General features: G+C 31.0%; 2 protein-coding genes and 3 non-coding genes across 5 annotated transcripts; 4 read left to right on the top strand and 1 right to left on the bottom strand.

Moving 5' to 3' along the window:
- Positions 1-1,491: 1,491 nt before the first annotated feature.
- LOC122581982 lies at positions 1,492-4,737 on the bottom strand. Its single transcript, XM_043754316.1, has 3 exons — positions 4,668-4,737; positions 3,134-3,797; positions 1,492-2,990 (listed from the first exon to the last, which is right to left on the bottom strand). Exons 2-3 carry the CDS (start codon positions 3,791-3,793, stop codon positions 1,677-1,679), a joined length of 1,974 nt encoding a protein of 657 aa, XP_043610251.1. The 5' UTR covers positions 3,794-3,797; positions 4,668-4,737; the 3' UTR covers positions 1,492-1,676.
- A 10,088-nt stretch (positions 4,738-14,825) lies between these two features.
- Positions 14,826-18,371, top strand: LOC122582937 (zinc finger protein GAI-ASSOCIATED FACTOR 1-like). The gene is made up of 3 exons (XM_043755367.1): positions 14,826-15,077; positions 16,394-16,790; positions 17,031-18,371. The coding sequence occupies exons 1-3, from the start codon at positions 14,915-14,917 to the stop codon at positions 18,088-18,090; spliced, it is 1,620 nt and encodes a 539-aa protein (XP_043611302.1). The 5' UTR covers positions 14,826-14,914; the 3' UTR covers positions 18,091-18,371.
- Positions 18,372-20,250: 1,879 nt separating this feature from the next.
- On the top strand, positions 20,251-20,348 carry LOC122584069. Its single transcript, XR_006321421.1, has one exon. It is a non-coding gene; the product is annotated as a small nucleolar RNA R41 (small nucleolar RNA).
- Positions 20,349-20,388: 40 nt separating this feature from the next.
- Positions 20,389-20,467, top strand: LOC122584070. Its single transcript, XR_006321422.1, has one exon. It is a non-coding gene; the product is annotated as a small nucleolar RNA Z155 (small nucleolar RNA).
- Positions 20,468-20,534: 67 nt separating this feature from the next.
- On the top strand, positions 20,535-20,637 carry LOC122584068. Its single transcript, XR_006321420.1, has one exon. It is a non-coding gene; the product is annotated as a small nucleolar RNA Z103 (small nucleolar RNA).
- The last annotated feature ends 7,356 nt before the right edge of the window (positions 20,638-27,993 follow it).

The raw sequence follows: 27,993 nt of genomic DNA, 5'->3' as shown, positions 1-27,993 counted from the left end.
CTACCTTTTTTTCTTATCTTTTATACAATGAAGATCCACATATCATTCTTCCATGAAAATCTAACCTCATATTTCACCATAACCTCACATTTTCATATGCTTTCATTTACAAGGTTTTAAATATCCTTTGGAGATATGGTAAACTAATTATATTTGATTTTTCTAATTATGTATCTGTATGTATATATCTAGGTTAATTTTTGTGGGTTGTTTGTAATTTGTCGGAGTATGTCATTGTTTGTTTATTTGGATATTTTGTTTAGTAGTTGGAGGTTATAAGATGTAAAATCTCAACACAAACACACAATCAATGAATGGATTTCAACCAATAACCAAATCAAGCAAACAAATTATTTTGTTTATTATTATTATGAAGATTAAGATTTTTTTTTTTTTTTTTTTTGAAAATTGATTAAGATTTATTATTACACAACCTTTTGGATATTAAGAGAATATCCAGATTCCATAACAAGAACAAAAAATTATAATCAAAACATATTAGAGAGAAGATATATATCAATATCGTAGGCTTGGCCTCGAAAGCAAGAAGCAACGGCTTTCGCACTTGTTGGTATCAAATGAGGTGTTAACCCTAGATCTAAGATAATGTGAGTTTATATGCTCTTTCACTTTTCAATCTTGATCTTGTATTTCCATCTTTGTCACTTTCAGTCCTTTACTTGATCTTTCAGTCCCTTTCCTTTTATTTCCTTACAAACAAAACACAAACATTATAAAACATTTTAAGTAGTAAAAATACTTACAAATTGAACTTGTAATTTATCAAAAAGGGGGAAAAGAAGCCATGGATGGGTATGATAAGGATGTAAGGTTGGACGCAGAATTTCAGGAACCCTTTTCTTTGTTTTGGGGTTGACTTCTTTTTCGATACTTTGAGCAGTCAATGTAAAATTTGTTGCTGTATTTGAAAGATTTTGCTACCATATGTAATGTTATGGGTTTAGTTTCAGCTTTAGGTTTTAATAATCAAGTGTTTTAAGTTTATGTAGAAGCCAGGTGGAGGAGTAGGAGGGCAATTCTGGTACGGATCGAATGTCTTGGCTGAGTCATGCCAGGCTTACTGGCAAAAAAATGTGAAAGAAGATATAACCAGCTCTTTTTATGATATCAAGAACATAGTTGGTTTGCGACTCGCATCGATGGCTCCAGCCTCCTTTCCTTCAGCATGTTCTAACTCATATAGATATAGTCAAATTCTCAACTAATATAAACCAAATGTTTCTACTGCATATATATATGGATTAGTTTTACATTTTTCCCAGTAAGCATTGATTGATTGGTTCAGGCCTCATTAGAGAGATGACCAACACAAAGAGAATCATAGCCCTACAAGTTTGGATATTGAAGAGTAATGATATACATCGATCACATTCTATACTTGAGTATAGAATGGTATATGAAGCGGTGCTGTTAATTTGACAAATTAGAGTATAACTGTACACTACATTGTAACCGTAATATAATCCACAGTTAAAATACAAGGTATGAAAACTTTATTTGATGTATCATGTATGTAATAAAGAAACACTATCTAGGACACTCAATAGGCTCATCTATATCTATATATAACAATATAAATCGATCACTATAACCAAATTTATACTAGAAAGCTTTTTTGGTTTAAACTTCAAGGTATGCTCATGAGTCATGTCAAATTAGGAGACTCCATCCACTCTATTTTCAATGTAGTTTGGATCACAATTCAATACAAGTTTACCACGAATACGTCTGGGGGTCCTGTCCTCTGAACTTTTTCTCTTCTTTGGGTTTAGGAACCCGTTTGCAAGAGCTTCCAATGCTTTCAAAGTTAATGGACGGTTTCTTGTACCCTGCCTTTGACCATTAGCACCAGGGCTCAGCAACTTAGCCTGGTTGGTGGTTGTTTCAGAGAAATCCAACGGTTCTGTTGAAGGTGATGAGTTATCAACATCAGAAACTAAAGGCACTCGTGGGTTGTTTAAGTCAATCACTAAACCCTGACGCTTCTTCTTAGAACATGGGTCTTCCATAGCTTCATCTTCATCACTCGGGTTATCATCTCTAATATTACTAACTCGGTGGCGTTTTGCTTGTGGTTTTAGCCTCACCTTCAACTTTCTTATTGGTTGGCTATTGTTTGAAAGATCCTTTTTCTCATTATCAGTTCTTGAAACCAGTGGATCCAGATGTTTCACCATTTCACTGTCAAATGAATCAACAACACCATGGGTTTCAGCAGTGTTATGCTTCACACCTTCATTTGGAGATCCTTCTGTAGAGTTATATTCGGTATTACCAGAAACACTGCACGACGCTTGGATATCCACATGCTTGTAATCAGGTAAATTTGTGAGTTTCCTTACTTTAACAAGTCCAGCCAAACTGGTATCCACAATTGTGCACTTGATGAAATCTTGATTACCACACGAGCTTTGCTTTGCTCGTGGCTCAACCACGCCTTCACACGAGCTTTGATTTGCTTGTGGCTCAACGACCCCATCCTGGTTAGGTTCCTGCTCAAGCAGCTCTGGTTCAAAGGTAACTTTATTCAGGACTTCAGTAAAAGAGTCAAAATATTGACTTCCTTTCACCAAGTCCCTTCTGGAAAACTTTGCTACACCAGGTGCAAGAAACACCAAACAATTTCTCGAGTTCTCAAAAGTGTTGTTCATAAGCTGTTCAGAGTGCCATCCTCTTGCTAAGAGACGAGGCCACACAGCTTCCCAAAAGAGATCATTCAATCCTGCTTTGGTTAATCCCTCTTTGCTTAATCCCATTTGACCCTTTAATATGCTAACAAGTTCTTCTGTCTTAAGATGCTTAGTCCCACACAACTTCTTCGTTGTAACTCGTCTCCTGATCTTGCTGGTAAGGTCTCGTTTTTCTATCCCAACAGCTACAGATTCTACAAGAAGATTTATTCCAACTATATCCCTTAAGGCGAATACATAATTCTCAAATGTCTGTTTCCCCTCCTCAAACATTCTGACCTGAAAAGAAAGGAAAAAGAAAAGGATCCCGATAATAAAAACTAGCTTTCAGCTTTTCATCTAAATGCAAGATTTCTTAATCCAACGATTAAAGAATCACAACAGCTAAAAATCTTATGCATATGTGACAGAAGGATGAATACCTGTGTCAAACGAGTTTTACATTTGTCTGATACATTAGGAAGTAAGCGAGACAAAAGCTCCTGCAGCCTCCACCCTTTGAAGATCTTTTTTCCAGGTATCAAATACTTTCTGATTCTTTTCTTCCAATAAATTGACCATTTTTTGTGTTCTTTGCTTCTATAAAATGTTCCATAGTAATACGATACTACGTTTGACATTCCTTTATTCCCAACAAATTTGCTTACAGCATGAAGATTCTTGCCAAATATATACAATCCCAGAAGAAAACTATCATGTTCATTCTTACTCCAAGTTTCATTAGACGTACATGGAATGGGAAGCATATAATTGCGTTTTCTGGAACCTAAAACACCAGATTTACCCTCTGCAGATTTCACACTTTTTTTCAACTTCTTGTGCTGATTTTGAACCCAACTGACAGGAATTGACAGGCCAAACTCAAAGGGGTTTTGAACATCAGTCTTGAAATCATGACAAACTGGTAATGCTATGAGTTGCAGACGTTCGTTCTCTGTCAACAAAGATGGGATTTGCGCCTGGTATTCATCTCCTATTCTAGCAGTCTTTTGTGGCTCTCCAAAAACATCATAAGAAGCAGAATACTTCTCGTGATGGAGCCACTCAACACGTTTATCAACATCCTCCACTTTTTTACCCATCTATCTACAGCCAAATCAGAGATTTATTTCGTTAGCTTCAATTTCCTAAAAGAACAAATATACTAATACTACTTGATTGTCTAAACACCCAACTTCAAATGCTTAAAATTACGTACGACTGTTAAAGAACGCATTCTCTATACAAAATTTTCTCCTTAGTTCATTGACTCTTTCTAGTGCATCGAATTTAAGTGCTTAAAAATGTATTAAACTTGGCCCATTGTTCTATATCATGAATCCAACTCTCAAAACTTCTATTTGCCAAAGTTTCAATTTATTGATGTTGTATTTACTCGGTTTTTTCGTCTATAACAAGTACTCTTGTTGACTTAACAACCATATAAGTTGACACGTCGACAAGTTACAATTTATAAAAGGTCAAGTCGGATACATACAACATAATACTTATTCAGATGCAGAAATTTTGTCAAATCTATATATAAAAAAAGAACTAAATGAGAACAAAGCGAGTTACTACGAATCATAAATCGTACAAAAAACCAAACTCAGATCTGTTTTCTTCTTCCTGAACCCAAAAATCAATAATAGTACAGTAAAACAGCACATTAAATAACATGTCAAACAAATAAATAAAAACACCTATATTAATGAAGAAAACCCAACACAAAATTCAAAGTAATTGTGAATCCCACGTGAATAATCAAAGTTAAGCAAATGGGTGTTCAAGATTTTATATCTGCTTTAATATAATGTTTATATAAACACACATACATATATATAGATACAGATTATGAAAGCACAATACGATTAATACAAATAAAAAAAATAAATGCAAGAAACAAGAAAGCAGTAAATAAAAGAAGAAAGTATATAGTTGATGAGGATGGTAATTAAGTAAATAAATAAAATTGACCTGGGATTGTAAATTTGGTATGGTAGCAGAGCAGCGTTGTTTGAGGACTAAGACGAAGACGAGAAAGATATATGCGAGTAATTTTTTACTGAAAAGACTGGAGAGATATTACCGTGACAACTCATGTTAAAAAGCCATAAAATATGTGTAATACTCCGTACTACATTTAATACCTTTAATTTAAAGCGTAGAATTTATTATTATTATTATTATTATTATTATTATTATTATTTACGAGTATTTTTATAAGGTGAATTTCGCTTGAAACTTCGTATCGCGATTCAACAGCGAGAGGTCTAACTTACGTTGTCTTAACCGGGTCCGCTGCTAGAGAGCTTCCTCGAAGTAGAAATGCCTATTTCAAATACCCAATGGGGGAAAACCCCTTACTAATCCGTCCAAAGACACGGCAATTAATAGGGGTAAACTCTGCCCCTTAATTTTGAACCTGGTATATCCAAGTCAAGCCCTCATAAAAGGACTACCTGTATATCAAAGTTGGTGAAATAAGAATTTGAACCTGAGACCTATAGGTCATCACGAGAACACCAAACTACTATAACAACTCATCATTGACTAGAATTAATTACTTAATTCTTTAAAAATTCTAAAAAGGTATATATCGTTTCTAATAAGTTATCATGGTCAAAGTCATACGGTTATCGTTTCTAATCACACATCAATAGTCCAAAAGGTAATGCGAATGCTGGTAGTGTTGATTGGTTAATCTAACTTGTTGCTACTACTCAACTTTGGATAATTAATACTGTAAAAAAAAAAAAATGGAAGCTCTCAGTTTCATGGGAGGATTGAAAAGCGAATCCTTTGGGCTACTAGATGAGGCTGGTGGTGCATTTGTTTGTTGATTGGCACGATTAGTTCGGGGTGAGTTGATTTCTTTAGAGCTTTATAATTATTGTTTTCTATAGAGTTTTGATATATTTTTACGTTAGTTCGTTGTTGAGTTTTTTATATCTTTGGTACTTTCAACTACTAATTATATATATACTAAAAACTTATATAAACGCACAACTACTTTATGCGTGAAATGTACAAGCATTTAAAGCACATACTAATTTTAACCAAATTTCGTTTTAACCTCTTAAATTTTAACCAAAATTCAAAATTCGTTTTAACCTTTAAAATTTCTATTTTTAACTTTTATCCCACGTCAAAGTTTTCACTTTCATTTTCGTGACACTAAGCTTTTAGGTTCTCATGTTTTCATCAAACAACTTTCACATAGTTACGGGTGTACTTTTAAACATTTGGTCTTTGATTATTTTCATTTAAGTACTTTATGCGTGAAATGTACAAGCTTTAACGTTATGCGTAGAATGTACAAGTTCTTACAGCATGTAATAATTTTTAGCATTTTTCATTTTAACCTCCTAAACTTTCTATCTTTTAACTTTTGCCCCATATTAAAGTTTTCGTTTTTATTTTCTTGACACTAAATTTTTGGGTTCTCATATTTTCATCAACTAACTTTCACCATTTGGTTTTGACTATTTTTATTCGTCTTTTTATTTACATAACGTTTTTAAATTTGTCCCGCATCAAAGTTTTCGTTTTTTTTTTCTTGACACTGTTTTTTTGGGTTTTCATGTTTTCATCAAATAACTTCCACATGGTTACGATTTTATTTTTTAAACATTTTGTTTGACTATTTTCATCCATTTTTTTTTATATATATAACATTTTTAAATTTGCCTCACATCAAAGTTTTCATTTATATTTTTTTGACACCAAATGTTTGGATTCTCATTTATAGTATACTAAAAAGCTATATTTTTCAACTTTTGCCCCACATTAAAGTTTTCAATTTTATTTTATTGACACTAGATATTTGGATTCTCATTTATAACTTTTGCCTCACATTAAAGTTTTCGATTTTAAATTTCTTCACACTAAATTTTTGTGTTCTCAAGTTTTCATCAAATAACTTTCACCTGGTTACGATTTTACTTTTAAACATTTGGTTTTGACTATTTTTATTCGTCTTTTATATACATCGTGTTTTACATTTGTCCCACATCAAAGTTTTCGTGTTTATTTTCTTGCCACTGAATTTTTGGGTTCTCATGTTTTCATTTAATAACTTTCACATGACTACGATTTAACTTTTTTCATGGAGAAAGCGTATCTCGCGGCAACGCACGGGTACTATAACTAATGTCTTACTAAATGGTTGATTATTAATATTATATTTGCCGTTCTAAAAAAATAGTCCAAACGCAAAACACATCCGTTAACATTACTGTTTAATAAGGTAAAATACAGTCTTATTATTATTATTATTATTATTTTAAATGGTCAAAGGAAATATTATAAATGAAAGATACCAACTAGCAAGATATTAGATGTATTAAAAAAGAGTTTTGCTAAACAAAGTCCAAAAGGCTTTCGTTAAGGTGCATTAAATAGTTGTACACTTACCATATAAACCAGGGGTGAGCTTTTGATATAAAAACGTACAACCTTTTTATGCATGTTAAGTAAAGTCCTAAGGGCTTTGTTTAACATTTTCCATAAAAAAATAGTCTCATAATTTATTTTGAATTAAAAACAAAAATATTTGAAAAATTTAGCACTATAAAAAAACATAGAAACAAAAGATTGTACTTTATAACCTATTAACCACAAAGGAGCATTTCTGTGATTAACTTCTAATCTTCTATAATAACTTAGAAAGTTAGAATTAAGGAGAAAAAAAACATAAAATAATAATATTTACTAAAAATAAATGTGAAAAAAGAGATACTTATTCAAAAAAAAAATTATTTTTTTAATCAAAATCTAAGTCTAAATATATACTTGTCAAAAAAAGATTTTTCTTTTGTTTCCTTTCATTCCGATCGATTCAATGAGAATGGGTGTAAATATCAAATATGTTTGTGGAAGTCACAAGAACGAACATTTTATAAGGTAACATATATAGACTTTTTGAATTCTTGAAATATGATGTTACTTCTTGACCATTTTGATCTTTTTGATCTTGTTTTTTAATAGCAAATTATCCCTAATACAAACAACAATACTCAATTTTTAGTCTATACCAAAGCTAGGTATGAAAATGTAAAATGTAATTGACTCTGGTATTAACTTTTATGACTTGAAACTTATGAAAACCTTTACAAATATTTTATCAATGGATTATCAATCCATTTTTTATTTATTTATTTATTATTATTATTTTTTTGAAAATTGATTATTCCTTTTAAAAGATTTCTTTAAAATCCTCTTAGAAACTATCAAAACTTTACATGCATATTCCAGTAACTTTCTTTTTTAATCATTTTTTGAAAAGTATGGATTACTTGCTCGCAACAAAGGATCTACCTTACTTTGTCTTAACCGGGTCCACACTAGAAAGTCTCATCACCCACAATACCTAGTACGAGGAAAAACCTCCAACTAAATCACCTGAAGAAACGACATTTAATTGGGAAAAACTTTGCCCCCTCTGCAGGATTCAAACTTGCTTCATTGAAGGACTTTTATTGTGAAATTCCTTTAAATGTCTTTCTCATGTCTTGAACTTGAAACTTCCAACATGTAAAGCTGGTACTCAATCTCTTCTAATTTTACCACTTGTAATGATTTTGTTAGTATATGATCACGTAAAATGAATGTATGTCCGAAAATGATTTAAGCCTACGGGGTCACACAAAAAGACACGGTAACTCTATATTATTAATTTAAATAAGTTAAAGGGTTAATTGTATTTAAATTAATTAGAAGAATGATTAAATGTGAAAATAGAAAAGTAGTGTTGGACCTTAATTTTCCTATGGGGGAGGGGGGGAGGTTCTATCAAGGTTTTTTAAGCCTTGATTTAACTTGTTTTCTAAGCTAATTAAACCCTAATTATTCCCTATATAGAGAGGGCTTAATTCAAGGGTTTTTCATTCAATTCACACATTAATTCTCTCATCTCTTCCCTCTCTCTTGGCTTCGGCCGAACCACAAAGAAAAAGGGTTTTCGGGTTTTTGGTTGGTTCGATTATTAGGGATAAAAACAAAGGGTTGTTCGGTTCGTGATCTGGGTACTAGCATACGATATAAGAGGTGTCTAGTGTGCGATCGTAGAGGGATTTACTTCAAATCCTTTTAAAGTTCTTCACTTTATCATCTACGTTAAAAGGTATTCCTAAATCCTATTTCAAAGTTAATTATTTGATTACATGGTTTTATTTGCTTCCGTTGCGTACTCGTGAATAATGATATTTAGTTATATATTCCAACAGTGGTATCCACACATTTATACTTTGATTATATACATCCACTTTGTTTATATATATTTATACATTTATACTTCTATATCTATATCTATACTTCTATATCTAGGGGTGAGTTATTTTGAGAACTCAAAAAAATAGAACTTCTGGATCACACATTCTTTTTCTCTTTCTCTCTCTTCAATTAAATATGAAAATTCATCCTAATCATTCAAAATGTTTTATCTCACAAACCGTAAATCGTTAGACGAAACAAAAAGCATGGGTAGTCTTAAAATTTCGTCCTCTTTCATTAGAGATCCAATTCGATATACTTTTGATGACTTTTTAATTTTCGATTTCTTTTTGGTACTTACACATGTGTATGTTGAACAAAAATTATGATTCGGAGCGGGTTTTGCCCTTAAGGATATTCATAAACCAAAGCTGGTGGGAGTGATTGGTCATAGTGTGATAGGTCATAGAGGGTGATAGGTCATAGAGGGTGACCAATGATGGGTGATCTACTTAACGGGCTCCGCCCTTAGCCGTCATGGCTCCGCCATGAATTGATGGGCTCCGCCCTTAACCTTCATTGTTGTGTACATATGTTCATTTACTAATTTACGTATAAAAATAATGATCCTACATGTGTGTAGGTACAGAAGTACAAAAGGAAAGAAACAAAAATTAAAAAGTCGTCAAAAATATATATATCAAATTGGATCTCTAATGAAAGAGGACGAAATTTTAAGACGACTCATACTTTTTGTTTCGTCTAACGATTTACGGTTTGTGAGATAAAACATTTTGGATGATTTGGATGAATTTTATTATTTAATTGAAGAGAGAGAAAGATAAGAGAAATATGTGGTCCAGAATAATTTCTTGAGTTATTTTTTTTTATGAGTTCTTAAATAACCCTTCATCTCTATATCTATATCTATATCTATACTCCCTTATAATAAAAATTGAGAGTTCTCAATTCAGCATTTTTTCCTACCCAAAATACTCTTGTATACAAACAAAACCCTACACACTCCTCATTTCCCACTTTCTTCTCCTCTGCCCACACTGAACACACACAAATATAACACACATATCTCACAATTATCATCCACCGTCATCAATCACCGCAATCTATTACCACTGCAACCATAAATCCCAAAAACCATCACCATTTAGCCGCTACAACACGCGAACATCCATCTAATTATATATAGATGGACGATGTCCGGCCAGACCCGATCCCTAGATCCAATAATCTTTTTGAGAAAAAAGCTTCTTAATTAAAAAATTGGTATTGTCGAACTCTTTTTTTTCCTAGTTTTTTTTTAACTTTTTTTTTTTTTTATAGTTTTCTTCACCTGAGAAACTAGTTTCCGTTTGAGTTTACTCGCTCGATGTTTTAGCAAATTTGTAGTTTGATTAGTCTATAAAGATAAGAAACTTAACTCATAGCAATATCTTATCTTTCCTATCTAGCCCATATGGTCAGAGTCACTCCGGTTTTATCTAAAGTTTTGAGTTTGATCCTTTGAAATGACAAAATCTTGGGGTTTTTCCATCTAAATACTTGTAACGGCTAATGGTCAACATCTTGTTATCTAGAATACGTGCAAAGTTTCATCATTATACAGTGAGATTTCCCCGATGGTGTAGACCAACAAAATGTTCGAAAAAAGGAAGTATATTTTTAGGCTTAATTGACATTATTAGTTAAGTGTCACATAATATTTTAGCTTATTTGTCAATTCATTCTGAATTTTAGTTGTTTAATCTAATCTAATTTATTATTATTATATTAATAAATATTATTATTGTTATTTTATTATTATATTGTATTATATTAATATTCATATGTGATTTAGTCAAATTAGTCAATGTTTTGATTATAATAGACCCCTCTAAGTTGTCGAATACACGATGGTCTAAAAAACATTGCATTTGTATACGCCAAATATTTGACAATTTAAATTAATTCTAATGGTTACAATTAGATATATCAAAAAATAAGGATAATAAACTAATAATAATCAATTTGTTTAGGTTTTAAGCATTGAACTTGTTTTTACGTTTATTTATTACGAGTAATAATTACATTTTATACAATAATATTATTATCTATATCTATACTTATCTCTTATATCTCTTATATAAATAAAACAAAATTGTTTCAAGAAACTTTTTACTTATATGGCATAACATCATTTTTTCCTAAATGAATTTTAAAAATATATGATGTCATAAATATTTTCTTTTCTTTCAAAAAACTATTTTTTATATTAGACAATATGTAATTTCTTTTTTTTCATATTATTTTTTCAACCTTAATTTTTTTAAATTAATATGAAAAATAATCGACTGTATCCTAACTCTTTAATTTTAGTTTTATATCTACCATTGATTTATGATAGTTATTTTTAAATTTTTTTCATCACCTTAATCGGTTTTATATATTAACGTTCATCTTACAAGTATGTTACTATCTCTGTATCAAATTATAATGTACTGCAACAAATTACATACATATTTCTATATATTTTTTGGTTTTAAATTTTTAATTAAGCGTCCCGGTTTAAACCCGGGCTGATTAGCTAGTATGTTATATAATAAAGAATATAGCCCTCATGTTAAAAGTTACATGGAAAAATGACTAAAATACCATTATTTTAATGAGTATATAGCACTATTAACCTTTTTTTAAAAAAATATCAACATTAACCCTTTAAATAAATTACTTTTATATCAATTATTTAACATCACTCGACGCCATCATTACTACCAACAGTCGTCCTCCACCACCACACCGTCGTCGCCACGAAAATCGCTGCATTGCGAGTAACGTGCTAGTTTTAATAAGTAATTATGCGTATGTATACATCGTCGTAATAATTAAAAGTAGTAAGGATTTTAAAGATTTGTAAACCGGAGATAGTCTAATAAATTTAACTTTTTATACGTTTTTGACATTTGAAGTAAGTTAACTAGTTTAACTTCTTGAAATAAAATATTTCGCGAAGCAAAACATGACGAACGGTCTGTATCAACCACAAAAATTTCGGTATCGCCACATTCTGCATCTATATGATATGATATGATAGTATAAAAACTATTTATACTATCATAGAGTAAGATTTGCAATCCCCAAACGTGGAAAATAGAAAATGTCAAAAGTGAGAGGACTTTAATAAAGTTAAAATCAGTGTTGGGCTTTATCCAAGCTCTCCAACTGGACTCCCAATGTTTAAATATTCAAGTGTTTGAAGACCCATGGGCCTCTTAACACCCTTCGAACGATTATTATATGCGTTTTGTTACTGACAAACATAAGCACTGTCTGAGTGTCCGTCATAGATTATTGTACGCCTAAAAATTTGTAGTGTTACAATCCAATAACACCCTTAAAATAAGAGTAATATATTATATTATTAAAGTGTTTAAATCGAGAATATTACGTTTTTTGTTTTGTTTATATAAAAATCCACGCCTATAATTTTCGATTGTAAATTTTACATTTTTTAGTGTGAATAATTTTACACATTTTTAGTCTAATATAGTTTTACACACACCAAAAAAGGGACAAATTTTTATAATTTGATCACGATAACTGAAAGTATGGATAAGTGCAATGTTATTTATAGTGTATATTCGTATTCATGTGAACTATTACATGAAAAACATAGTCTAGTATATTACAGATGATACCATATAACAAAAACATAAGATTTTGATAATGATAACCTAATAAATAACATGTTATATCATATTGTGATACACTAATCTAAAATCAATATCTTTTAAAACTTTTAAAAATCTATATCTACATCATTTTTTAGCCATTGACAACAATTGTATATATTTTACTGCACAATGTACAACTGTATGATACTTGTATTGTTGTAGATGGCTAAAAGTTGTTGTAGATATATCAATTCCAATAGTAGTAGTATTTTGTTATACATTTAAAAGCCTAAAAATATAGCAAATGACTCTTAAAATTAGATACTATAACTCATAGTACACGTACATGCACTTGGTTCTTGTTGCTCTGATTATATTTATAACAAAACTCATATGAATCCTACCCCTATTTTTGAAATCATGTTTGTTTCGATATTTCTTCAATAGACATAAAATATAACATCGTTTTCATAGGACAAATATTAGAATAAAAAACAAAATAATAAATAAACTTGCCGTTTGGTTTTATCCTTGAGTTTCCTTTGTTTATGTCAATTAGTAGATGTCATATTCCGGAATGAACCATTGGTTTTATTTTTTTAAATAATTATTTTATTAAGAAATGACTTCTCATAACTAGCTAGTATATATAAAAATACGAAACTTCATAATCGTCGTTACATAGTTGGCTAATCTTTATTCATTAGATACATCGATATATATCGATGAAAACCATGTTGAATTTTTTTGGTCCTTGATGTAGAACTATAACTCTCTTAATAAAATCAATATTGTATTATTATAATGTAAAAAAGAATGTAATATCTAATATTGACTACAATTTTAGAATTTTATTAAGTTGTTGGATATTCTAATTTATGTCGCTTTATTGTTTCTAATTTTTAGCCGGATCGGTTTGTTTTTACCGACATAAGTTTGTGGGAAAAAATATATCGTAGAACTTTTATATATTTGTGTTTAAAATTTCAGTTATTTAGTTAGCTTTGATTAGTTATGTGCGCAAATAATTAAGGGTGTTTGTTTCAATAGATCGGTTGAATATGATCGATTCAATAAGATGAATCTGGTTTGGTTATAGTTTTTAAAAAAATGTAGATTATCAAAGAAAGAAACAAAGCAACAATGAGTAACTGTATTTTTCAACATCTCATGGCTAATAATACTGTGATTTTTGTCTTCATGATTGATTGTAGAAATAAATATTTATTTTTAAAAAAAGGAAGTATATAGGGAAAAAAAAAAGTAAACCTAATCGTACTTTTTTTGGGGGGGTCATATATATTAGAGCTATGGCACCCAAGTCACACTATAAATTTCAACTCATACTTTCAATCAATTTCATTATGTTATAACGTTTGGATGAATGACATTAGCTCGATTTAAAGGCCAGTAGGCCACATTGGCAAGTTTTTGGATCGAGAAATGATTAAGGTACCGTATAAAACGAAATATATTTGGTGATTTTTATTTTATCTATAAAAAATATATTAAGTGATTTGAAGGCTTGGAAGTTGGAACTACTCTTATGATGATTAGTTCTTCATTAGAGTTGCAATTTGTACCTTATAATTCTTTTGTTTGTTGTGTAAACCCATTTTGAATGATCTATATAGTTGATCTAAGATTCGTTGGAAAAGACAACTTTTACGTTTTAAACCGGTTAACGGGTCACACCCGTACCAAGTTTAAAAGTTTATTGACTACACAGTGCAATAAAAAGGTTGGTAGTGATGCAAGTATGTATAAAGAGATAAATAATTGACATTTGAGATATTTATCCTTTGTAGAAAATGTTGAGCTAACTTATATGAACATAAAACTTAGAGCAATGTTATATTCTTCTAAAACTTCCTCTTAACTAGAAGATAAACATACTAGACTAAACAAATCTAATATATGAGATAAAGAATGAGGAATAATGTATTACACACATCAAATTTTGTAAAATTAGAAGTAAGTTTAGGAGAAAAATACAAGAGGCATATCATTTTCCTAAAACATAATATATTACTTTACCACAATTTTCCTTTAAAATTGTCCAAATTTAATTCATATATCAAATAAAGACAAATTAAAGTTTTTTGAAGACCAACTTGTATATGTGTATATAAATATACAAGCCAAACAAAGACACATAATACATGCAAAGCCTTTTCTTCTAGGTGGTTAATTGCTCATCTTTTTCAATAATTCAAACCATAAATCATTCTTTTGGTTTTGTCTTAGCCACCAGACTTGCCAGTTTGATTTTGATTTCTTGTTGCTTATTGATAACCTGCACTAAACTCTAAAATATAGTCTGTTTTTGGCATCAAATATATCATGTCAAATATTACAGGAGATGATGTGAGTTTTTCTTCAGGAGAAGAAGGTCAAGATAAGCAAGTTCAAGAGCTTAAAAACCATTTCCATGGCGGAAATTCAAGCGATGTATCCACTTCAGTCCCACCTCCTAAAAAGAAACGAAACCTTCCAGGAACTCCAGGTAAGTTTATTAGTTTGTATAGCTACCACTACAAGAAAAGGGAGTTTTGGCGTCGCTAAAACCTGCTTTTCTTGTAGTGTACAAATTTTGAAGGATATTAGTCATCTATGCCTAAAGTTAAAATAAAAAGATTGTTCTAATTAAATCCTATTTATGAAATCTCTATTACTCTGTATCTCTTACTTGAAATCTCATGACGCGCCTTTCTTTTAGGAGCTAAAGTTGCTTAGACATCTTCTTAACTTATATGTTTCCTTAGATTCTTTTTAGTACTTGTAATGTCTGATCTTTGTCCGACTAATCCACGAGGTTTCTTGGAGCTTTATGTGAATTTGAGCAATATAGATTGTTTGTGAGAGGTCGAAATCCATCCTCATGCACAACAAACATGTTAAAATTTATTTGAGTATAGCTAGAGCCTAGAGCATAGACTTAAAACGGTCTCAAAGGATGCATGTACGTTTACATAATGTGCATTTTCCTATTTATATACTCGTATGTTATTTATTTTCTAATTTCTAATATTACGAGTATTATTAAGATTACTACTCGATATTATTGTGCGGACTTATCCTCTCAAATCTCAATCATTAGGCGTTCAAAATTGACGGCTAGAATAGTTGTCCCACAAACAATAATTTTCAGACCATTCTTCAGATCCTAATGTAGAATATACGACCATATAACCCGCGCGTTGTTTTAGGAGTGACAATTTGTTATATGGGTAGATATGGTAATTTAGTGTTATAGTATGTGAAGAGACATTTTTGGAACCATAAATATGGTGAAAGGAACTTTTTTGAAAAAAAAAAAATGCTTAATTTTTTAAGACATACCATAAATAAAATCTTAAAATGCTTTATAAAGGAGTATAGATAATGACATTTACTTGACATATAATTTTGTCAAAATTAATAAATAAATAGAGTTTATTATAATGCTAAGTTTATATTTTATTTTGGGTTTAGTGCGTCGGAATGCAACTAACTATGCCCAAAAAGTTATAGTGTGCACGAACTAACGTTTTTTTTATTGTATGCCTAAACTTAATAAAAAAAGTTTAAATCATGTAACTTTTTGTGACCGACCAATCAAAACCTTACACGTGGCATATTCAAATTTTTTTTTTCTTTGCACGTAGCAGCCCAATATGAGCTGCCATGTATACACATTGTATGATCTGAACATTTTTACTAAGTTTATGCATACAATAAAAAAAAACGTTAGTTCGTGCATGCCATAACTTTTTGTGCATAGTTTGTTTCATTCTGTTGCACTAAACCCTTTTATTTTTTTTGGAATTTGTACACATGCAGATCCTACTGCAGACGTGATTGCGTTATCACCAACAACACTAATGGCAACGAACAGATTTGTATGTGAAATTTGTAACAAAGGGTTTCAAAGAGACCAAAACTTACAATTGCACCGACGAGGTCATAATCTTCCGTGGAAACTAAAGCAAAGAACCAGCACTGAGATGAGGAAACGGGTGTATGTATGTCCTGAGCCATCTTGTGTTCATCACAATCCGGCTCGGGCACTTGGTGATCTTACTGGGATCAAGAAACATTATAGTCGCAAACATGGAGAAAAAAAATGGAAATGCGACAAGTGTTCTAAAAAGTATGCGGTTCAATCTGATTGGAAGGCTCATCAAAAGACTTGTGGCACTCGGGAATATAAGTGTGATTGTGGCACCATCTTTTCAAGGTTCGACTTCTCAAGTTAGCTATCATGACTAGGCCGTCGCTTTCATAAATCAATTTTTAAAACACAGTCAGTTTTGGTATACAAAGAAATGTAACTTATGGGTTGATTTGGGATTTTGGGTCATGTCTAAGTTAGACAACGATTCCAATGGGCCATATTAACTCATTTGAATAATGAAAGAACATGATTAGTTATACTGTTTATCAGCATAATTAACTTATCTTTTTCTTTTTGGTATAGGAGGGATAGCTTTATAACTCATAGAGCATTTTGTGACGCGCTAGCAGAAGAGAACAACAAGGCGAGCCAAGGAATGTCACAAACTCAACATTTGATGATGGACTCAAGGAACAACGGGTTAATGGGCTTACCTGATTTCAATAGTTTTGAACCACAAAACTCGGGCAAATCTGTTCCTCAAGAACTAGTTCCAATGCCTTTCAAGCCATCAAACATGTCTGGAGGAATGTTTTCCAGCAGCTCTGGCACCCTTTTTGGAAACCCAAGAGGTGGATCCTCATCGTCATCAGGGCTACAGCTTAGCTCACCAAGTGGCTCATCGGGCTTTGGCTATTTCCAACAAGATATTAAAGGAGCCTTGCTATCTGGGCCTGCGGGCCATATGTCTGCGACGGCCTTGCTTCAAAAAGCAGCCCAAATGGGTGCTACAGCAAGCAATGGGATTAATTCTCCAATGATGCAAAAGAGCTTTGTTACAAGCATGGCAGGCCCCGATCAAGTTAACCCATCCGAGCCAAGGCCTACATCACCTTATGGTATGCAACGAGCTGGACAATACGATAACTTCCATGTCCAACCTAATCAAGCAATCATGGCAGGAGTAAACGTTGGTACCGAAGGATACAATCCTTTCCAGAAGCCCGGCCCACAAGATATGTTTGGGTCGGGCCTTGGGCCAGAGCCTAATTCAGGTATGAATGATATGGGAATTTATAGTGAATTATTAATGAGAGGAGACCAAAGTACTTCATTTACAAAGAATTTAGAAAATCATGAAGATAGAAGTGACGACAACTCTGTCTTGGTTCAGGGTAGAGGGAATTCGGTCATGGGGAAAAGCCCGTCAAAGTTAGGAAGTGGTGGTGCTGGAAATGATACATTAACGGTTGATTTCTTGGGAATTGGAGGATCAAGACCATTAAATATACAAGTACAACAACAACAGCAACAACAAAGATTTAATGGGTTTGATGGAGCAAGTCAAGCAATGAATCCTTTTCAACAACAAATTATACATGGGGAGTCTCTACCTCATGAAAAGCCTATTTGGGAGGAATGACAAAAGTACAAAAGTCCATTAATGATAATGAGAAGGTGAAGAATGTTGGGCCTCAAAGAGAATTAGTGAGCTAGATGGGGGTATTTTGCCCCATAAAATTTTTGGGCCAAATGGATTTGGTACTTTGTTAGCTGTATTACTATATCATCACTCATCAAACTAACCTTTTAATGATCGAATATTCACAGTTACTTAGCATCTAGTTTCAATTTGTATCTGTATAATTCACATTTGAGTTACTTTCAACTTATATATTTCTAATTCACATTTGAGTCGGTAAATCTTTTGCTATCATCAATGTCTAGCCTTTTTTTAGACTTGTGTGCATGATCACACGAATCTACCAATATATTTATAATTAAGTTTAATTAGAATTATGTTCAAATTATTGTTATATATATTCTATAAGATAATCTCTTATTGAAACATAACAACCCATTATAACAATGTTCCCTATATCACATTGTGAGTATAAGACTGTATAAGTAAAGAATCTACTTCGACCTAAACCAGGTGAGGTTCAACTCTCACTTGGTGGATGGTTGGTGAAATGAACGCAAGACCTTTTAAAAGATGCAAATTAAACCTCAGCTGTAATTGTATTTTACTCATGACACTCGTATCTTCATTAGTTGATCTAGATGTAGCTTACAGCTTTAATCACTATCATCGTCTTAACTTGTGCCTGTCACTGTTCGATAACATCCTTTTGATTTGAGTCACCTTTGGTGCTGTATCATTAATTACGTCATCATACAGATACAACTGTGATTATTTCCCATCTGTGCTTCACAATTCATCTTTCTACAATTTTACGAGTCATGAGTAAATAAGCACACTGCTTCACTTCACTTGTGTTACCTCAACAATGATATTTGGGAAGACCTTTCTCATCACATCTATATAAGTTGATGTTTCGATCCATATTCTCACGACGCTTACTATTAATAATTCAGGGTAGTAGAATACTTCGTCAACCAAATTAAAAATACTAAAATAGATTTGATCAAATTGTTTATTGATTTGGAAGTAATTTGAACATTTTTAATTATCTTCATGATATTATTACATCTATATCTATATCTATACTATATTATAAAACAAATTTTTCCTAGATTTTCAACATTGAACTTGAAATTTTCAATATTGATTTTAAGTACTTCTCCAAAATGTCCCTCCTATCTATTCTATATTTATCTAAAATAACTATAATACCCTTTCTCTCTCCTCAAATCTCAACCAATCATCTTTTTACTCTCTCCTCCAAAAATCATTTATTCCTCCAATTCATTCAAAATCTTTTATCTCAAAAACCGTACATCGATAAATTATATCTATACTATATTATAAAGCAGATTTTTCCTAGATTTTCAACATTGAACTTGAAATTTTCAATACTGATTTTAAATACTTCCCCAAAATGCCTCTCTTATCTATTTTATATTTATCTAAAATAACTATAATACCCTTTCTCTCTCCTCAAATTTCAACCAATCATCTTTTTTCTCTCTCCTTCATAAATCATTTATTCCTCCAATTCATTCAAAATCTTTTATCTAAAAAACCGTACATCGATAAATTATAAAATTTGTATGGGTGTTCTTAAAATTTCATGCTCTTTCATTAGAGATGTCATTCGATATAATTTTGACAAATTTTTAAATCCGAAGACGGAGCCCGTACGGCTAAGGCATTTGACTATCATACTCTATGACATATCAACTCCTATAACCTATCATACTATATGACCTAGGTATCACCCCACCATCTCACCGGCATAACGCAAGGGTACTTGCTCTCGTTGTAGTAAATGAATAAATGCGACATCTTAGAACAACATTTTCAAACATTGAAATATTCAATTCAGATAATTAAATTAAATGGTGTGCAAATAATGATACTAATACTTGAAGGACATAATATGTAACTTGTGCTTTCCCATGTTTCGCCCTATTCTTTACAATCCCCGGGCCGCCGCAAGATAGAAGAAAACCCTAAAACCCCTAATTCCACTATATAAATAAACACACACTATCAATTCATCCTTAAACCCCATCACTCAGCTGCTGCAACCTATATCTATCTATATGTATATCTATACTTCTCGCATTTTTTTTTATAAATATTCTATGTTTTATTTTATTTTTTGTCACAATAAGTAAAAGTGCTATGATGCTGAAAAACTACCTATTTTATGATGGAAAAAGCTTTGTTTTTCCCTGATTAAAAATTACCAATGGATCCTTCTGAGCACTTTAAATTTTTATTTTTTTATTATTATTTTTTCCCGAGAATTAGTATTGATGTGATGAGAAAGTTGTCGGAATTAAAATGTGTCGATTGAAAATACTTCCAGACTACAATTATCTGATCAATCATTTTTTTTTTAATATTGTTTTATATCCAAGAATTTATCATTTGAAAGTATTATTTTATAAAGGGATTTGGAAGTGATGATTATTTCCCCAGATGATCGAATCTGATTATACTATGCGCTATTTTTATATTCTCCTTTTATGGAGAATCCAAGCCAGAAATCTGATCCATCCTTTTTATTTTGATCATTTGTTTTTTTTTTATTCAAGCGCGTCAAATGAATTTATGATTTGTTATTTTTTAAATCAATTTAGTTCTTCAAAACTGTATTGGGTTAACTATTCAGAAGTACAAGTTTACGAAGATCATAAATTTTGAATGATAGGTTTCATATTAGGTTAATAAGATTTTAGTGATAAGTAGAATATAAAAATTAAATAAATTAATTCTTAGGCTAATCTGGAGATGAGAATTAATGAAAGTTTTCTTTTTAAAAAAAAAATCTTTAGAAGGGCTTGATATGGATTGGATGATTTTTGTTATGGTAAATTACACAAATGTTACCTAGAGTTGGTGTCGAATATTCACTTTTCGTACCTCAAATAATTTAATTATGCGAGCTATACCCAAGGTTGTTAAATTTGCACGGTTATCATACCTCCAACTAAAGGAGCCTAACAGATCGTTAAGAACAGTCATGTGCCACTCACATGTATTTGTAAAGTACTGTTTTACCCTTCTTATTAAAAAAGGCCAATGTGGTATCTCTTTCGTTTCTCCGCTATCTATCCTTCCTTTCTCAAAATTGATGTATATGAATTTAAAGTTTTTTTCCTAAAATTCTAATTTTAGATACCATAAAAAGATTATGCCATTATTGTCATTATCATCATCGTCCCACTAGATCTCAATCCTCATATCTCAAAATAACCGTTTCCCGTTGACAACGGAGGTAATGGGTGGTCAAAGCTTTGACATGCAATGAAGATGGTCAGTAGTCATTGCCGACGATCAGTGTTTAAATCGGACCAAAACCCTATTATGAGTTTCGGATCTCCGCAACTTCCGCCAAATCTGCCGCTAAACCCCCTTTGAACAGCCGCCGGTTATTCTTGAACTACTACAACATATACTTTTTGATCTTCGGATCTCCGGCAACCTCCGCCAAATCTGCCGATAAACCTCGTTGAATAGCCGTCGTTTATTCTTGAACTGCTACAACATATATATGATTTACATTAATATTTTGTGGCTATTTTTGTGTTTCTTATTAAATTGATGATCGGAGAAGAAAAAAGATAGATATAGAGATGTTGTTTGTGATATCCAAATTAGGAGAAGTTGGTGACATGAATTGTTTTGAGTTATTGTTGAATTCATATGTTTTTTTGGATCTATATTTCTTGGTCAAAGTTAAAAGATTGGAAAATGCTGAAAAAATGAAATAATCACAGTGATTAATTTGTGTCTTCCGAAAAAATGAGAAAATATATATGTTTAATTACATTAATCAAACCTGTGGTATTTAGTGGGAAAGACTTAGGGAAGGTAGAGATAGGTGTAAAAGACTGTTATACCCCTTCATGTGTGCGGCATGTGACATTTGTTAGGATCTGTTAGTCGGAGGTAAACTCTGGGTATGACTCACGTAATTAAATTCTTTGAGGTACAAAAAGTGAAATTTCGACACTAATTCAAGTACCATTTATGTAATTTGCCCTGTCTTTTATAGATAGTTAAGAATGGGTAAGGATTAATTTAACATAGTTTGAGGAATAAACTTGGGTCATTGATCCTTGGATTAATTAATAAGATTTAATCATTCTTGAATTTTGGTTTATTAAGGTAATGAGATGACAAATAAAAATACTTACTATTGTGAGTTCTCATTTTCCTTAATAGAGTATCTTAAGGTTTATTCTTGAGTTAATTTTTGTATAGAAAGTAAAGGAAAAGAGAGCTTTTTTTTACGTAAAGAAAAGAATGGAAAAAAAAGTGGACTTTAATGGTTTTTGGATCAAAATCTTTCCACCCAGATAAGGAGACAAACATTTTTTTAATGTAATTACCATCATGCCGTACTAGACCTAAGAATCCATTTTTTCTGCAAGGGATATTTTTATAAATAACACCTTTCTTTCTTTTTTATTCTGTGTTTTTAAATTAACTCGAAAATGACATTTACTTTTCATTTTTTCTTTCTTTTCTTCTCTTTTCTAATCTTGTCATTTCTTATCCATACCATAATAATTCAAGGATGAATTCTTTTATGTATTTTTGTGGAGTCTCTTACGCTATGTTCACAAACGAAAAGAACTGAAACAAGAATTCAATTGTTTTTGATTAAATATTTTATTCCCTTTTTGGAGATGATTTGAAAGAAAGAAAAGCTTACTTTTTTTTATTCATCTTTATTTTCTTCTTCTCTCAATTTTTTTTTTTTTTAAAAAAAATGTAAGTAATGTAAGAAATGATAAAATTTCCTTAGAAATCATGGATCTCTTTTGGTACAAGAATGGTAATTATATATTTTTATATAGCATAAACGTTTATATTTTTGTTAATTAATTACAATTCTTATAGTTGTTTTTTGTTGATAAAATAATCTAAAGTTTTCTTTATATATTATACTACAAAATAGGATCTTTCTTAAAATAAAGAAAGAACTATATATTGTATTATCGAACGTTATCAAAAGTCAAATATTTGAGGTAAAATGTCACCGGAATGTAAAGAAGTATGAGCAGATGAATGTAATGTCCTATTTGGAGGACATGTTTTTTGGGTTATGTGGTGCTTCTAGGTTGTAACCGTTAAGTGTCATATTACGTCCCACATAACGTTTCGTAAGATGCCATGCAAGGTAAATTCAATAGCAATTTGGTAATGGTTGAAAACATTGTTTTGCCATTAACGACTTTTAACTCTGACCATCTTTTCCAGTTAATTTCGAGCCTTATCTTCAACAATAATATTTTTCCAACGGATACTTCTTTTTTCTGACGAACACCTTTAGTCAGAGGAATCACCGAATTCAACCAACATCAACTATATATTAAAAACAAAAAAACAAGCAACTAAAAGAGAATATAAGAAATTAAAATTTAAATTCAACCAACATCAACTATATATTTAAAAAAAAAAAACCAAAAAACAAGCAATTAAAATAGAATATAACAAATTAAAATTTTCTTCTTTAGCCAAAGGTTAACTTCGGAGCATTAACGCGGGTGTTGATACCTGGCTTACAACGTGTTGTCGTGTTGGTGTCGAAAACTGATACTAAACCCCGTTGGATGGAGATAACCTTAAAATGCATGATTCTTATCCATATATATGAAATACTAATCCTAATACCCGTACGATGTACGATATCTATATATATATATATATATATATATATATATATTGTATCATAAATAAATTCAAGTATGCCTCAAACATGATTCGTGGGTAAATCGATAATCAAAACTAAATTATATTAAACGGGAATGATATATATAACATAGTATTGATACCCGTACGATATACGGATATATACTATATATAAACAATTAATATAATAATTAGGTAGTAGTAAATATATTAGTAAAAATATATAAAATTAAAATTTTAATCACAGGTTCCATATTATTATATTGATTAATTAAAAAATAAAATTATTTATGGTATTTTTTTGAAATTAAAAATAGAAAAGAAAAATTGAACACTCCAAATTTTTGTATGAAACTAATTATGATAATGACCTAACAATAACAATAATTGCTTGTTATTGTTATGAAATCTTATACTAAACTTAACAATAACAATACTTTCGGAGAAGTAAATAATAGATACTCCTCCGAAAGTTTACATTCCCCAAAGAAAGAATATGGTGTGATTGATCGAAGTGGAAGAAGTCCTGTGAGATTTAGAAACTCGTCTCCGGTATCTCGAAGTGGCAATTCTATTGTTAAACGAAAGCCATTAAGCATTGAAACACAAAGGAGTTTTAATGAATCCACTAATTCATCAAGAAGAAATTCACCGGTTAATTCTTCAAAGCTTACTCCTAGAAGAAACGGATCCGGATCTGGATCCGATTATCAGTATGTTACTGACCGGTCTCCTAGATACAGGAGACCAACAGACATGATTAGTTTAAATAGAAAAGCTGCATGGAACTTTCGTATAGAAGATGAATCATCATCTTTTTTAGAAAGTTCCGGTAGTAATTGAAATTAACCAGGAAAAACAACTCATTTCACCATAACATCGTCAACACTATATATGGCCATGCATGACTTTTCAGCTAGCCTAGGTTGTCATTTGTTGAGCTTCGTTGAGGTTTCGGGTTCTAGTCTTGAGTCGCCAAACGTTTTTGTTAGGTCTCGTAAGCACCTATGTATTCGCTATACAATTCGACTTTTTTTTTTTTTTTTTCTAAATGTGTCATTAAACTCGAACTCATTTCCTTTGTTCATCAGCAGCACGTTCAGTCACCATAATCCAGGAGCTCGTTTCGCCTTAGAATCATCCCTACACCTCTCGATTCTGTTGCTGTGAGTCCCATGAACCGTGTATGTTAAGAGCATTTGTCGAGTCTTTAAGACATGCCATTTCGTTGTCTTACCAACACCTTCATGAAACTGTACGAGCTAAGAAGATACAAAATAGGAAGAGGAATACGTGACATATTTAGACTACATGAACCAGTATTATGTAACTATAAGAACCTATATGTATATACCAGTATAAAACTCGAAACCTTATATTGAAGAAGCGATCACATCCTGGTTACAAAGGCCTCTGTATAAAACTATAAATTAATGACTATACAAACTTGGTGGACTGATTAAACAAAGTGTCGGGCTTTTTTTTATATTCATTAAGTGTTGAATGTATTAAGTAACTGAATATATAAATAATGTCTGAATATATTAAGTAAAAAATAGGTAATTTAACTATTAAGTAAAAAAAAAACATGAAATTTAACTGAATGCATTAAGTTCTTAATTATATATTTTAATCTTAATCTTAATCTTCTTAATATATACTATAAGACAGTTGAACTAATGACTAATTAACCAATCACATTGTTCGATTTCATCAAATTGACTTTTGATGATGTCATCATTTAGATAAACTACAAATTAAAAATCCTAATAATCATTATCCAAATATATTATTATATTAATATTTATATTAATTTGTAGAAAAAGTCTCATTAATTTACACTTTTTTGTTTTCCATCAATAATTTATACTTTTTAGCCCTGATACTTAATTTATTTTATTTTTAGTCATCAACTTGAGAGAATTTTTTAAAATTACAATCATTTAATTAAATAAAAAAATTTAACATATGAAATATTTTCTACAAAAATTATTTGAAAACCTAATGACTTATTAACAAATATTAGAAGAGTCCTAATTGTTATCAAAGAATATAAAAACAATCCTAATTGTTATCATATTATCATAGAACAAATGATTGAAAATAAACATATGCGTGTTATGAACGCGCATCATGATTAAATACATATATTTATATTTTAATTCTTAATTATTTTTTTAATAATATCACATTATGAGTACATCTGTTTCAAAATATATTATAATGGATAAATTATTATATATAGCATGTGTCTTGTGGAATGACTACGACAAACAATTCCATCAATATGTCTAGGCTAATAATGACAGTGAGGAACCTATGATTATTGTACTACAACTTGCAAAATATAACAATTAAAACCGTGTTTTTTTTTAAAAATGTAAGCTTTTACGACTTAAATGTATAAAGATCTAATATTGTTAATATCGTAAATCCCGTGTCCAGTGTTGGACACAGGTCTAAAATCTAGTACTATATTATAAAGCAAATTCACTTTTCAACTTTCAACATTCAATTTCATCAATGTACACATGATAATGCATCATATATCATACATTAATGCATACAACTTTCTCTCTTTTGCATAAATCATTTTATTCCTCTAATTCTTTCAAAATCTTTTATCTCAATAACCGTATATCGATAAATTATAAAAATTATATGGGTGTTCTTAAAATTTAATGCTTTTTCATTAGAGATGTCATTCGATATACTTTTAACGAATTTTTAAATTTGAGGACGGAGCCTGTACGGCTAAGGTATTTGACTATGACACTCTATGACATATCACCTCCTATGACCTATCACACTCTATGACCTATCACTCTCATCATTTTACCGCCGTAACGCACCGGATACTTGCTCTCGTTAAATCTATTAAGTAAAAAAAAACGAATATGAGTAGTACATTAATGATCAAGACCGTTAAGTATAGTATTTCAATATTATAAAGTCATGGAAGTAGTATTGAGATTAGAGTGTATTCAAAGACTCAAAGAAACATAAATATATATATTTCTTTTAGAACCTATTTACTAATATAAAAAGCATGTCCTTAATTCAAGACTTCTGTATTTAATACTAATCAGTTAGATGCGATGTTGATATTGCGACAAGTGACTCATAAACTATAAATATTAATAAATGACTTCAATTGATAAAATCTCATAATTTGTTTAGGACGTTTGTAGATCGGAAATCATCAAAACTTCGTTGTCACTATATCCCCTTTTAAATTTGGGGTGAGAATACATGCACATTTTTTTTATTTGTTTTTACAGATGGACACAAGTACTTTGTTATTATATGTTGCCTCAGTTGTTTATGCATTTCACTATGTCCTCTATTTCAATACCCTCATTAATGGACATAAACGCGAATATTTGTGAATAGATCTATTGGGTTTGACACCCTCACCCGGGCGCTAACTTGATCGGCATGATCAAATGAGTGCATGATATTTGATCCATAGTACTTAGGAATGAAAGTATTGCGCATGGGCTAAAGGTAACATCGTTAAGCTTTGGTATTGGGAGCTAAGTGCTATAGTACTATATATTATGTAATATGTATATGAAAGCCTTGTGATCCAAAAACTATGTTGATACGATAAACCTATGATTCACCAACTTTATATTGACGTTTTAGCATGTATTTCTCATAAAACTAGTGTTATGGAATTTCATGGAGCGGAGTAGAAATCTCTTACGAGGCATTCAAGAGTCTTGTATTGGATAATGAATAAGAACTCTTATGTGTTTCCTAGCTACTTTATTGTAAGGTTATGTCTTGAAATGTTCATATTAATGAATAAAAACGACACGTTTAGTAGTCGTTTTCTGTACAATTTGTGTTATGATTCCTTTATAGTCATAACTTGCCAAAATGATTTGGTGGGGTGTGACATTTAAGTTGGGTTTTTTTCAATAATAAATAACTAGCATGGTACCCGTGTGTTGCAGCGAGAATAAATTATAGCACGCAAGATGACGTGACGAAGGGAGGTTTGATAACTGCATTCTCTTTCGGCTATGTGAAAAGGGAGGGTTGTAATTGTGGGGAAGATATTATAGACAATTCTTCTTGTGTAACTTTCATGGGGTATAGATATAGATATTAACTGAATCCTCACAAAGCTTGGATTATTACAGTGTTATTTCTTTACAAAAAAAATTCCTCGATTTAACTCGAGCTTAATGGAAAAGACGATTG

This window comes from Erigeron canadensis, chromosome 9 (genome assembly GCF_010389155.1).
Source record: "Erigeron canadensis isolate Cc75 chromosome 9, C_canadensis_v1, whole genome shotgun sequence".
NCBI classification, from domain to species: domain Eukaryota; kingdom Viridiplantae; phylum Streptophyta; class Magnoliopsida; order Asterales; family Asteraceae; genus Erigeron; species Erigeron canadensis.
The sequence above is the reverse complement of the archived record's forward strand: the minus strand, read 5'-3'. Positions and strand labels throughout refer to the sequence as shown.

Excerpts from the sequence above, each read along its gene's own strand:
- LOC122581982 (XM_043754316.1), bottom strand. The coding sequence starts at position 3,793 with ATGGGTAAAAAAGTGGAGGATGTTGATAAACGTGTTGAGTGGCTCCAT. Across the intron at positions 2,991-3,133 it reads GTAAAACTCGTTTGACACAG|GTCAGAATGTTTGAGGAGGG; the intron begins GTATTCATCCTT and ends CTTTCTTTTCAG.
- LOC122582937 (XM_043755367.1), top strand. The coding sequence starts at position 14,915 with ATGTCAAATATTACAGGAGATGATGTGAGTTTTTCTTCAGGAGAAGAA. Across the intron at positions 15,078-16,393 it reads AAACCTTCCAGGAACTCCAG|ATCCTACTGCAGACGTGATT; the intron begins GTAAGTTTATTA and ends GTACACATGCAG. Across the intron at positions 16,791-17,030 it reads TGTGGCACCATCTTTTCAAG|GAGGGATAGCTTTATAACTC; the intron begins GTTCGACTTCTC and ends TTTTTGGTATAG.